General features: G+C 41.9%; 1 protein-coding gene across 1 annotated transcript; it reads right to left on the reverse strand.

Annotated features, from left to right (window-relative positions):
- Positions 1-96: 96 nt before the first annotated feature.
- On the reverse strand, positions 97-13,400 carry sf3a3 (splicing factor 3a, subunit 3). The gene is made up of 17 exons (XM_019351049.2): positions 12,812-13,400; positions 12,654-12,701; positions 12,190-12,242; positions 5,134-5,239; positions 4,979-5,051; positions 2,836-2,927; positions 2,655-2,737; positions 2,390-2,528; positions 2,227-2,295; positions 2,060-2,127; positions 1,590-1,697; positions 1,420-1,489; positions 1,159-1,323; positions 772-882; positions 592-682; positions 458-513; positions 97-372 (listed from the first exon to the last, which is right to left on the reverse strand). Exons 1-17 carry the CDS (start codon positions 12,905-12,907, stop codon positions 295-297), a joined length of 1,506 nt encoding a protein of 501 aa, XP_019206594.1. The 5' UTR covers positions 12,908-13,400; the 3' UTR covers positions 97-294.
- Between the last annotated feature and the right edge of the window lie 355 nt (positions 13,401-13,755).

Here is a 13,755-nt window from a genome sequence, read left to right on the forward strand (position 1 = left end):
TTTTTATCACATTTGCACTTTGACTTTATATGAATATGTAAGGGACTATTTTCAGTCCTGTCCTGGTGATTTCGTTGAAGGACCACGACGAACAAGCATGCTGACAAAGGTTTCTACTTTATTATGATCATAAGTGGTTGCCACATTACAAAGTTATGAAAAGGAAAAGAGAAATGGTGGTGCTGTGTTAAAACCAACTTTACAGCTTACAAAGAAGAAACATGAGTAAATGTGATAAAAAATATATCAGATTTTAAAGGAAGCTCTTCAGAGTTGATGTTTTTCAGCCTCCGTCTACAACAAGCCCTGTCTCTTCAGATCCTCGTAGGTCTTCTTGTTGACCACATTTCCACTGGAGTCCTCATACTCTTCCTGAAAAGCACATCAGCAAAAGCGATTAGCAGCTACACTACAACAAAACACAAATGTCTGCTGGATAAGTCCTGAGTGTTGTTACCTCTGTGTCTGGCTGCCACCGCTCTGATGCTTTCTGGGACTTGAGCTTTGCCCACACTACAGTTGACATAAAACACATAAATACATGAACATCTAAACATAAGCTGCATTCAGAATCTGGTCCAATCAACTCACAAGACACAGCATCCTCGATCTGTGTGACGTTGGCAAAGTGAGCGGTGTTGGGGATTCCCAGGCAGCGCATCCCGTGAGCGTGTCTCCACTCCTTTAAAAAAAACATGAAAGTTCAACATCAACCTTTAAACGGTCCCACAGTCACTGCCAACCCACGAGAAAACAACAGCAGCAACATACTGCAAAGTGCCTCTGGAAGGCTTTGGGTCCTCTGTAAGTGTAGTTTCCACAGATCTCACAGTTGTAGTTGATGTTCAGGCCGTGGAGTTTATAGAGCCAGTATGGAATTGGCTGCAGGGAGTGACAAACAGACACGGTTACTGTGGGTAATCAAGTAAACAACAATGAAACATCTTATATTATTTAACAATAGCAAGCTGAGTGTCTGAGTGACATTAAAGCGAGAGCATGTCCTCTAAGTGATCTATCAGTGTAACAGCAGCACAGGCTGAGCCGTGTGTGTGGATGGACACCCACTCCCACGTTAACACATGCAGATTTCAAACAGACATGCGTGTTACTGAGGACTGTAAGGTTACTCTGTTGCAGGTGTGTGTGTAGCCTTACCTTGCCGTCCCAGCCCAGTGGCAGGTTCTTGGGGTTGTAGATGATCTCGTTGTCTTCGTCTTCGCTCTCACTTTCACTGACCTGCTCTTCCTCCTCCTCCTCACGCTCCTCTCCGGTCCTGGCCTGCTTCCTTTGCACGTTCTCATGAGTGAGCTGCCTTTGCTCCTGTAGCCACATACACAGTATATCAACATGTGGTTTTCTCATGAAGCTGGCTCGAAACATGAACCCCAACAGCACCATTAACATATTCAGACTCACCCCAAGGATCTCCACGTATTCGTATACTTGAGCTTCCAGGAAGGCGATTTCCTTGTTCCGCTCTGTGTCTCTGTTGGAGTGACGGTAGGAAATCATTAAGAACTACATACTGAACACTTTGATGACACGTGAGGACGTGACATCAGAGGGACAGTTTTACACCCACTTACTTTTTAGGTCCCTTTGCTTTGGGGTTCTTGGCAAACAGTGAAGGATCCAGTGATTCCAGGGACTTGCCTTTGGTGCTGAAGAGCCTCTGAGCTCTCTCCTCCAGAGTCCTGAACACAGACACAGAGGGATCGGTTAAAACCAGCCGACATGTAGGGTCAGCAGCTCTCTGCAGCTTTGTTTCATCTGCTGCCTTGCTCTCAGAGGTCACCACATCAGATGGCTCTGCATATTTCATTTGGGTTTTTTGAACACCAGATGGTCTTTGTGGTTTCAAACAGGGGCTCTCACTATACTAAGGAGCCACAGCGTGAGGTTATCTATAGTTCACAGATGATTCCCTGTCCTCATACAGCTGGTTTTCCAGTAATATTCTGCTTGGAATATGAAAACAACCTTTAATGTTGTAGAAAGAGAGGACGTCTGTCAAAGTGAGTTATTACCGTGTTCCTGATATGTTTCTAGATCTTACCCTCCACATTTCAGTCCCAAAGCCATGAGTGCTGACTTCAACCTGTCCAGACCCAAAGAGGCCAACTCCTACAGCAAAGAGGAAAACGGAGAGTGAAACAAATATGAAACCATTATTTATGCAAAACACTTTGACTTCAGTTACATGTCAATGAGGACTGATTTTACCTCCCAAGAGGAGAAAGCAGAGAGGTCCAGATGGGCACCTGCATGTGTCAAAGCACTACTCGTCTCTTTCTACAGTCAGATTGAAAATAAACACAAACAAAAAGTCAGAGAAGTTCGCAAAACCTAACCATCATCTCTCACTGGTCCCAGCAGAACAACTTACAGGCCAGCCTGGAAAGGTCCCGTTCTCCCATTTCTTCTCAAACTCTGACAGAACTTTGCCATAAAGGTCGTTCTGGTCGAGCAGCGGTTTGACCCGGTCTGTGTAGTCCTGCAGGTACTCCAGCAGCATCTCTAGATACCTGCACAACACAAGGGACATGTCCACATCTCCACTTCTGCATGCAACACTGACATGTGACTGAGGAACCAGATTCTTTGCAGTTATACTTCCAAGCTGACATCTTGAATAAGCAGCATGGACTTACTTTTTGTATTCAGCATTTTTCCTGTCTTTGGGAATGTCGAACAGCTGGTCAAATGAAGACAGGTAAGTGATGTACTCCAGTTTCTGTACAGACACATGGCACAGAGAGCAGTCAGACAAATCCTGGCTCAGAGGCTTATTCTTTATTAATGAGAATAAACGGGCTACTCTAGGATCTTAACCTCAGCTCCCTTTAAGTTGATGTACTTCAGGTAGCAGTCGTGCAGATCGAGGTATCGGCCGTATCCCTCCTCATCAGTGAAATCCACCATATCTGCAGCACGTAAACACAAATCATTCATGCACTTTAAACCTGGGTATGAAGGTCACAGATGTTACTTACAATAACTGTTAAGTGTAGTTATGCAACTGCAGAGCACTCAATTCAATAAAGTGTGTTTGGTAACCAAAGGCAACCGGTGCTTCGTCTAAATTAGCCTTTTCATTAATGAAGAAAAAGTGTTGATGCTTTCATGAGGTCAGTTAATACAGCTGTGAGATGGAAACAAAGACCTACAGCTCTCTGTTAGTGGTGACAGTGATGGTAACGGAATATTTTATTGAATCTCGCAGCAGAATTGATTAGCATAAGCAGATGATCGGTGCTTTGCATCCTTCTTTTCCAATGAGCTCCGGCATCGATCACATTTCCTAATTTGACCCAAGAACAAAAGTAGCCAGAGAAATGTCTCCCTACAAACGTTAATGCTGCTCAACACTTAAGCTTAACAGTAACTACATTAACTTAACAGGAGCATGCACCACACTGTTGCATAATAACACCGGGGATCTTGGGTAAAGCTTTTCAACCAGCTGCTTAAAACCCGGCTTTTCTACCATATAACACAGAAATGACTCACATCCACTGTGGACCACACCATACAGCCAAACCTCAAAGTGATGCATGAATTTGTGGGCGTCCATGTCTTTATATTGTAAGACCCTACAATAACTACGACTACTAAAATACCAAGTTTAGTAGTAGTGAAGCCTACCAATGGGTTCAAACTTCTTCCACAACCCCCTGAGCGACCGTGGCTCAGGGGGTTGGGAAGCGCATCTGTAACCGGAAGGTCGCCGGTTCGATCCCTGGTCGTTGTGTCCTTGGGCAAGACACTTCACCCACCGCCTACTGGTGTTGGCCAGAGGGGCCCATGGCACGATATGGCAGCCTCGCCTCTGTCAGTCTGCCCCAGGGCAGCTGTGGCTACAACAGTAGCTTGCCTCCACCAGTGTGTGAATGTGAGAGTGAATGAATAATGGCATTGTAAAGCGCTTTGGGTGCCTTGAAAAGCGCTAATATAAATCCAATCCATTATTATTAATATCATATTTGTGAGGTTTACAAAGTGCTCTTCTGCACTTCCAGTGCTGCACAAATACTATGAACTATTGTGCTTTTGCATGACACAGGTCTACTGTGCAGGTTTACGAACAGCCCAGCTTGTTTTCAACTCTAATACAATCGATCAAATGTAGGAAATTAAATAGACAAGTGGAGGAATTTCCTTATTATTTCAAGTGACTTCAGTCCAGGCACAGCTGTCAAGGTTTTACAGATAAAGGAGGCGCCATTCATCAATCAAAATACATTATCAAACAGATATTTGCATTTATAGTTATCCAGTAAACTAAGCCAAGAACAGTAAAAAAAAAAAGTGCTAGGCGATGAAACAGATTCTAATAATGACAGTCTGCTGCTACTACTACATGTTGACCATGTCGCGTTTATCTGGGAAAAGGACACGGTCAGTATTCACATCTCCAAACATCTGATTATTAATCCTAATTTTGACCACGTCCTGATTGTTCCTCAGCTGTTACAAAATGAAATCAAACTTTATAACTTGTTGGTTACTGTGTGGGTCTGTAAAATTAAAAGAATGTATTGGTAAAAATGTCATTCATTCATTCAGGCTCATTTAGAAACCAGAGCCTTCACAAACAGGATGGCCACCAAACGGCATAAATTTACTACAATTAGAATTAAAAGAGAAACTGTACTGTCAGTAATCAGCTGCTCTAATCGTCTTCAGTGTAACTTCTCCAAAGTAGATTGCTGTGTTTTTATTTCAACTGCAGATTTCAAACAGACTTGTGCAGAAAAAAAATCTAACAACACTGATCTGCTGATCAACAAAGTGTTACTTAATGCAGTGTAGCTGCTTCCTATGAGTTTCCTCATTAGATCCCATTTTTGTTGTTGCAACAAATTAAATAGTCAGGAAGCATTTGTTCCTCTAGCTTCTGTTCTGTGGGATTTGCATGTCGTGCACGGTTTGTTCTCGACTCAGAACAAGCACGTGTTGTTTGAACCACACTCACTCTGAGCCTCCTCGCTGGGGTTATCTCTGGCCTTCATCAGCTCCTCAAACTCTGCAGACATGGGGATGGAAATCTGCAGGAAGGACAACAGAAATCAGTTTCAAAGACCTGATGTACGCTTTCAGTTGACCATTTGGAATCAAAAGAATAAATACTTCATTTGGATGCTTTCGGTGGAACTCCTTTATCTGTTTGAGTCTGTTGTAGAACTCTGCAAACTCATTTGGTCCTGAGATGGCTGCAAGTTCGTCTCTCCTCATTCTGTCAGAGAAATAATCCAGGAACACGAGAAGAACAAGAGGAAGTTATCAGGACAGTTGGTTTTTCTAAAGCAGCACTCATGCATTAACCCCTGAACTTTTCAAGACAAGAGCCAATGGAGGTGCACGGGGAGAGGCATACTGACCAAACTCTTAACCATCTTTACTCAGACAGCTGTCTATTACAAACTCTGTGTACGGTCCTACTGCACTCATGTGAGAACAGTGTAACTGCAGACTTCACAGGCAGAGTCCTTTTGTCCTGTATAAGCGCTTCTCCTCATATTGTCCAGAGTTTAAATTCAAAAGCAGCTTAAGTGGAAGAGTATCCTGATGGGCCATATTACTGATTTGTGGAAAAGGTCGGTTTTCCACAATGAACCCTAGGAAGTCTTGCTTTTGTGTTCAGCCAATCAGAGGCATCAGACATAAGCTGCCACATGATTTCTGCCTTCTTTTGCTAAGTAAACATTTCTCTTCAGTAGACAGACCGAATCTTTGAATGATGCAATCATCTACATGCTGCAGAGCTCATACTTCCATCTAGACTGTAACAGCGGCGTGGAGAGCATCGCATTTAACACAATTCAGCCACTGTTGCTGAAAGAGAAGCTACACAAATGTCAGTAAACACATCCACCAACTACCTGACTGACAGGATGCAGTATATGAGACTGACCAGGGCTCTGTCTGATTTGGTGATGTGCAATACAGCAGCTGTGCTGCCTCCATGTTCACCATGTGCACCTCAGACATCCCACCTACAAAAATACTCTGAACATCCTGCAGTGGTTGGATGTATTAGTAATGAGCAGAAGTGGAGGATTCTGTAGACTCTGCTTCTGAATGTGAATAAGACCAGAGAGATAGTGACTGACTTCAGAGGGAAGAGAACAGCTACACGACCCATGTCTGTCCTTGGAGAGGATCTTGATGTGGTCGAGGAGAAAAGGACCCGATTCTATTTACAACAGGCTGAAGTGGAAGACCAACAGAGGGCGTGTACTAGGGCTGCCACGATTAGTTGACTAGTCACGATTACGTCGACTATCAAAATCGTCAACAACTAATTTAATAGTCGACGCGTCGTTTGAAGCTTTGTAAGATCCAAAGGACGCAGGAATATGTAGTAGGATTTAACAGTGTAATAATGGACTAAAAACAGAAGATGGCAGCACTGCATGTACAAGGATGCCAGCTGCCGTTAAACCCCAAAGAAGAAGCAGTCTCCGGTACCGTAGCTGTGTCCAAATTCAGAGGCTGCATCCATCGGAGGCCGCATTTGTAGGCCGATTATGTCACAGCCAGGTGACAAAGGCTGTCCAAATTCGAAGACTCCTCCAAATGCAGCCGACAAATGCATCCTTCATTTCCAAGGTTATTATCGTTAACGAAAACTAACGAAATAATGAAAACTAGAAGTGAAAAAACATTTTCGTTAACGGAAATAAAAATAAAAACAAGACCTTGCAAAAAACGGAAAACTAAAACTGTAATGAGTGTTCACAAAACTAACTAAAATTAACTGAATTTATAGCGAAAATGTGTTTAGTTTTCGTTGATGTGTGTGTGTCATACAATAGTCAAGGGTGAAAATGAAGTGTAGTTTCCAGGTTTTTTTCTTGCTGTGTCTCATTATGCCAGCAGGTGGCAGTACGTTAGTCGAGTCGTCTGTGTTGCTGCTCCGTCCCACGCAGAATCACGTTAGCAAAAGTCGGGAGAAATCGCCACAGTCCGATTTCGTATTACTTTGAATATGATTGTGTTTTAGATAAAGCAAGTGTCTTGTAGTGGAAAGAGACAAATTATGCGGGACATTTCTAAAGGGAAGAAAATCCCACAAACCTTAAAGTGCACTTGAAAAGATCGTACAAGAAGGCTAACCTAGCTTACCTTGAGAAGGTAAGGGAGCACGCCCAACCCTCATCCCCAGAAACAGAAGCTAACACCAGCAAAGCAGCGTGATGCATCCCGAGACAACTCCACAAAAAACATTAATGCAGTGCTTCCAACAGCGACCTGATGGCTGCTGGTTGGTCTATTTGCAGGAACATCACAAGCGGGAGGAAGCGTTGGTGAATATGTTTATTGAGACTGGGATATCTACACAACTGTGTGAGTCAATTGCCTTCAAAACGTTTAGCAATTCACTTGAACCAAAATTACGAACACCCGGTGCTGCAAGAGTTAATGGTGTCATTGGGGCCAAGATACATCTTTTATAGTTGCCTGGTATCAATGGTTGTTCATCTGCCCTAATTTATTTATTTTTTTTAAAGAACCCATAGGTTCCCCATAGGTGGGAATGTGAGTTGTCTGTCTCTGCGTGTTAGCTCTGCGACAGACTGGCGACCTGTCCAGGGTGCAGGGTATGGTAGCTGGAACACCAACATCCAACATACCCAAGGCTAAGCAGAAGAGCATGACTGATATGATGAAACTGAGATTTTGTTACACTTAATTATTGCAAACACGACTAAAACTAAACTGAAACTAAAACTAATCAAAACTAAACTGAAACTAAGGATTTTCAAAAAATAAAAACTAAACTAAACTAGCAAACAAAACTGATATAAAATTGAAAATCTGAAGTCAAAACTAAATAAAAATAAAAACTAATGAAAATTGCAAAACTATTAAAACCCTGTTCATTTCCTCAGACTTGAAGGATGGGTCGGGTGTATCCTCGTGGCCCAACCTATCCCAGAATTCATAGCGCAGCCCAGCCAATTCCAGTTTCCAACAATGGCGGCAGCTAGTTAGTTTTAATATTACTCTTATTATTCTTTCTGAGTCGCAAAATAAACATTTAACATATTTTCAGCCGAGAATGTAGCTGTGTAAACTTCAAATATCTGCTTGATTTTTCAAGACATCACATATTTTCAAAAGCGCTCCGTTTTCGGAGACGTCTGTTACCCACCAGCTCGATAGCTAACTGGGGTTCAAGGCTCACTAGAGCCGGCGAAAAACAGCACACTCCCAGCGCATCGTTTTTAAACCCCCCGCAGTCTTTTACTACTCAGGTTAAACATGATATATAAGTCACTCAGATAACTTAAAAATGATATTGTTTGGCTTTTTTCAGTGTTTTATTTGTTCCTGAGTAAATCGGTTTAGTTTAGGGCTGCCACGATTAGTCGACTAGTCACGATTACGTCGACTATTAAAATCGTCGACGACTAATTTAATAGTCGACGCGTCGTTTGAAGCTTTGTAAGATCCCAAAAGACGCAGGAATAAGTAGTAGTATTTAAGAGTGTAATAACGGACTGAAACAGAAGATGGCAGCACTGCATGTACAAGGATGCCAGCTGCCGTTAAACCCCGAAGAAGAAGAAACTGTGTTCCAGAATTCATAGCGCGGCCCAGCGCAGTTGTCAACAATGGCGGCAGCTAGTTAGTTTTAATATTACAATTATTATTCTTTCTGGGTCACAAAATAAACGTTTAACATATTTTCAGGTGTACATTTTACGTCCAATGGATGCATGATCTGATTAGTCGACTAATCGCAAAAATAATCGGTGACTAGTCGACTATCAAAATAATCGTTTGTGGCAGCCCTAGTTTAGTTGAGATTAAAGTTATAGTTTTTACACAGCTGAATAAACGTCAAACAGAAAACTGATTAAACAGAATTGTGAGACGGTCGAGAGTTTACTCCGGTGTCCTGTTATATTTTAGAAAGCAAGAAGCAGACGGCCGAGTTTATGAAACTCCACCGAGACAATCTGCAAATTTCATTAAAAGTTTAATAAACTACCATCTGCTCTTTATTTTTAGTTAGCACATACCTTAAACATTTCATAATAATAGTTATATAAGAGCAGATGCATGCCGGTGCAATAAGCTGTACATTTTACGTCCAATGGACACATGGTCTGATTAGTCGATTAAAAAAAAAAAAAAAATCGGTGACTAGTCAACTATCAAAATAATCGTTTGTAGCAGCCCTAGCGTGTACAAGAAGAATGAGCAAATATAAAACATGCAGGCTCAGATGCTTCAGTTGTTGCAAGCACATTATTTTGCTGTGGTGTGCTGGGGAAGCAGCATCGTGACACAGACTGAACAGACCGATTAGGAATGCTGGCTCTGTGGTCGGCTACAAACTGGACACCTGATGCTGGAGAGGTCGTGAACACACTGTTATCCACCATGAATAATCTCGACCACCCTCTGAAAAACTTAGGCTTATCTTAATCTATTTTACCTATCTAACTTAGGCGTGAAGCGTAGTTTTGATCTTCTTTTGCTGCTTGTTCAGTGAATTTTGGTCAGAGTGACGAAACTTGCAGCTTCAGAATCTGTGAGCTGTCTGCTTTTAGCCCCGACGGCGTGTCTGTGTATGTGCCGTCGGGTGAACGATCCACGCTCTGTGTTTACGTCTTTGGTGGGATCCATGTACCTGCTCTCATTTTCCGTTTTAGCTGTTTGGTGGTTGTTTAAATAGTTTTGTGAGCTTTAAGCTGAAGTTCTGGTGTTTCCGACAAATTACATTTATATTTAAAAATCGATTCAGGATTTAATGAATCGATATCACTTTATTCAAGCTCAAATCGATTTGAATTGGGAAATTGATTTTTTAAACCCAGCCCTAGTAAAAACGATTTGAGGTGTTATATGCAGGGGTGCACATAAGTGGTCCGCAGGTGCGCATTCACTGTCAAAATAAAAGACGCGCACCGGATAAGAAGTTGCAACGTGCGTTTGCGTACATATAAAAGGCACTGTTTTTGTCCGCTCGAGTGGGATTTCCACGGCATATTCTGCACCACATCTCTGTGTGTTCATCATTTGTTTGAAGCCAGCTCACCTCCTGCAACCACTTTTCCGAGAATACGCTCTTCTTTTGCGGTTCGGAATCCTTCTGACATTTCTTTGGAGGTGGAGGAACACCAAAGTAATTGCTTAAAGGAGCTTCTTCGACATCTTTAAGAGTTCTAAACAAATGTCTGTCCTCCTCCAGAAAATCTTATGTACGCAAACGCGCGTTGCAACTTCTTATCCAGTGCGCGTCTTTTATTTTGACAGCGAATGCGCACCTGCGGACCACTTATGTGCACCCCTGGTTATGTGCCTTTATGGAAATATGCCTTTGACACGGTTTGCTACTCCGATTCTTTATCAGACTTTAAATAACCACAATATCTCCAGAATATTTCTTTGGACCCGTCTTTTCCAACAGTGTCCTCATCTTGTGAGCCCTGGGCATGTCCTTTCAGGTGTCTTCAGTAATGCTACAGCTCACATTTGTCTTCACAATTTGGTGTCATTTGGTCTTCTATCCTGCTCACATGCCTAACATACTGCTATGCCCAGCTGCAGTAGCCGGCTCCTCTGTGCTGCTTACTGCAACCTGTCTAGAAGAGGCACACAATTGGTTTGGTGTAGCGCTATTCTCATTGACGATGGGTCTCCTGTGTGTGACAGAGGGGCATTTTGTGATATTACTATTATTTCCTCATCATTTAAACTCCTGCACCAACAAAACTTGAGAAATATGGGATAAATAAAGTATTTCTTATTGTCATCTAGCTGTCGTGTTTCTGAGTGATTTGCTACTAGATTGGTGAATAAACCCGTGTGTGTGTGAATCCCAAGTTAGAGAACAACAACAATGCCACAGTAGAGCAGGCAATAGTCTAGCAGATTAGGGCTGTGCGATATGACCAAAATCTCATATCCCGATATTAAGACATCTATCGTCCCGATAACGATATAAATCACTAAAATTTAACATTTTCTGTAAATTCTGTCAATCTCTGGCAGCTCGACTTCCGGGAAGTGTTTCCAGCTTGGGGTTGTGTACTTGGAGTCGAGTGTTTTAACCGATGCATGAAACTATACATTTTTAGACATAGGTTGTAACGGCCGCCGTTTTCTTTGTGAGTATTTATCACACGGCGTGCTGCGGGGAAAAGCCTGTTCTAACGTTTGAGTCTAAGGTTTATTTTTTAGCACCTGGTGACTCTCATCCATAAACACTCTGCATACTCTTTCATGTAATTCAGTTTATTTTGAAAAGTCTCAACAGGATCTTGAGCTTTATTGTGAAAGGTTTATGTGGAAAATAAACAAGCGGACACGAGGTGGTTTCACCGTCGTTGTTGCTAACGACAACGGATAAAAACAGTTGCTTGTCTGTCTGTAGTGTGGTTATATTAAATATAAGAGAAAGAGAGAACTTTAAGAAATTAATATAGCCACTACAGTGACCATCAAAATAATGAAAAAATATTGCCGTAAACAGCTTATTTTGCGACACCACGAAACAAACGATAGCGTAAAATGAAACGATAGATGTTTTTATATCGTCATCCGATATATATCGTTATATTGAACAGCCCTATAGCATAGCGGTCCCCAACCTTGCGCCACAGACCGGTTTATGCCCGACAATATTTTCACGGACCGGCAATAAGGTGTCGCGGATAAATACAACAAAATAAAACTAGTGCCGGTACCGAAAAAAAGAAGCTTTATTCATAACACACGTGAAAAGACCCAGGAAAACCGAGTTAACGATAAAAACGATAACAAAATAACGCTGAAAACCGATAAAAACCCTGAAAACCATACATTTCACACCTGAGCCTCGACTCTCGCGGCCCGGTACCAAACGACTCACGGACCGGTACCGGTCCGAGGCCCGGGGTTGGGACTGCTGCTATAGCAGATTCACATCATTTCCAGAAGTGGTGAGATTGGAGCTGACGTTAACCATCTCCCGTCATGTGCTACATGTAAGAAAGGGCAACTTAGAAATACGTCCCCATCCTGACTGTCACAAGATTTTTCAGGCTTCTCATGTGAATACACCATTAGTTGGTCTACTTTTCAAATAACCGCTCAAAAGTTTGTTCCTCCACTCCTGTAACCGCACAAAGGTCCAGCCAACATATCTATATTTGAGTGGAAATAACTGTTCGCTAAGAAAACACTCACCCATCTTTGTCTTCATACAGGTCTCTGAGATTTGCGCTCACTTCCATATACCTCTGCAAGAAGAAGCACAGATACCTTTTTACCAGTGTTGACCATTAACAGTGAAAAGTTGCTAATTATCAAAAGTGATTCTTTGTCTCCAATGTGCGTCTCTGAAGTCAGGTTTTAACCATTTATATTTTACACCTAGTTTTAATGACCTCTGATGCACTTGGGGCAGATTTTTGGAGTGTCATTTCGTTGTGACACCGCTTCATTCAGTACATCTGATTACATTCTTTATCTGACCTCTTTTCTGTGATTAATGTATGAAAATGCATCAAATCTGCTAATAAATTGTTCTTTGCACGTTTACAAAATTGTAACTGGGGTTTTATGAAAGGTTAGTTATTCGTTGAATTTCCAGCAAATACTATTAGCCAGTTGGTGAGAGCAGTTTTAAATGAGTCCAAACTCTTACTTACATCCAACATCGCTCTTGTTCGATGGTCAGAATTTATTTGTTCACGCAGCTGAAACGAGAGTTGGAAAAAAACACACAGAAAAATGTTAATTTCAGGGTTTCTGGGATTCACGACCAAGCGTAACAATGCTAAAGCTAGCCTTAAGTGGCACCACTCACCGTCGACTTCTTGTGTAACATTTCTTTAGTTTTAGCATCCATTAGCCTCTCTTTCTCTTCGTGATAGCGACGCTGTTGTTCTAATATAGTTTCCATTGTCCGCAAAAATGTCGAACGTTTGCTAAAGACGAATTAAGGTTTCTAATGGGGTAGAATACAAATGAAGGAAAGCGGCAATACCCGCCGTATCTTGTACGTTTGTTTTCAATGGCGCATGTCGACGAGCTAACGGCCCGCACTGTATTAGCCGTAAGAGAAACATGAACCCGTGGAAGGGTTCCGCCGTGGTAATGTCTGTGTACAATACTTCTATATTTTTTTATCTGAAGCCTTTCGACAGTTAATAATAACACTGGTTCCAGTTTATTTTTAGACAATTACCGTGAAATCCTTTGACACAAATTGTTGAAAGTAATGGTTTCGTTTATATTTTGACCTTTTTAGCTAGATGAGTTGATGGGCATAACAGCAATTCCTTTCAAGAGGATCCCTGGTCTTTACATTACTGAAATGTAAAAACTGCTTCTGAAAAGTACACTTTTTCAACGTGATGGGTTGGCACCACACCGTGCACGGTCTGTGCCGCGTGCTCGGTATTCTCTTTGCACTTCCTTTGTAGTCTACACTATCATCAAAGCCTGACATAACACACAGCGCACCCTGGCGTAGGCGCGCGCACGAAGGCAGTCTGGAGCCGTCAAGCGTCGGATTGGTAAAAGAGAAATAGACCGGAAGTGTGAACTCTGTGTCTTAACATAAAATGCGTCCATTCATCCTCTTCTTCTCATCTTCTTCGGAGGGCTTTTTTTTTTTTAAATCAGTTGCTTGATTCAGTTAAAAAAATCTGAACTAGTTTGCATTATAGACTGACATTTTTGTTTATTCCTTGTTATTTTTTTCGGCAATTTTCACTGGTATCAAAATAAAATCCAAATTAAAAATTA

This window comes from Oreochromis niloticus, linkage group LG22 (assembly GCF_001858045.2).
Source record: "Oreochromis niloticus isolate F11D_XX linkage group LG22, O_niloticus_UMD_NMBU, whole genome shotgun sequence".
Taxonomy (NCBI): Eukaryota; Metazoa; Chordata; class Actinopteri; order Cichliformes; family Cichlidae; genus Oreochromis; species Oreochromis niloticus.

Bases quoted from the DNA above. Each gene is read 5' to 3' on its own strand.
- sf3a3 (XM_019351049.2), bottom strand. From the start codon at position 12,907: ATGGAAACTATATTAGAACAACAGCGTCGCTATCACGAAGAGAAAGAG. The intron at 12,702-12,811 runs GTGAGTGGTGCC...CTCTCGTTTCAG, and splicing joins TGTTACACAAGAAGTCGACG to CTGCGTGAACAAATAAATTC. The intron at 2,738-2,835 runs GTTAAGATCCTA...GTGTCTGTACAG, and splicing joins TCAACTTAAAGGGAGCTGAG to AAACTGGAGTACATCACTTA.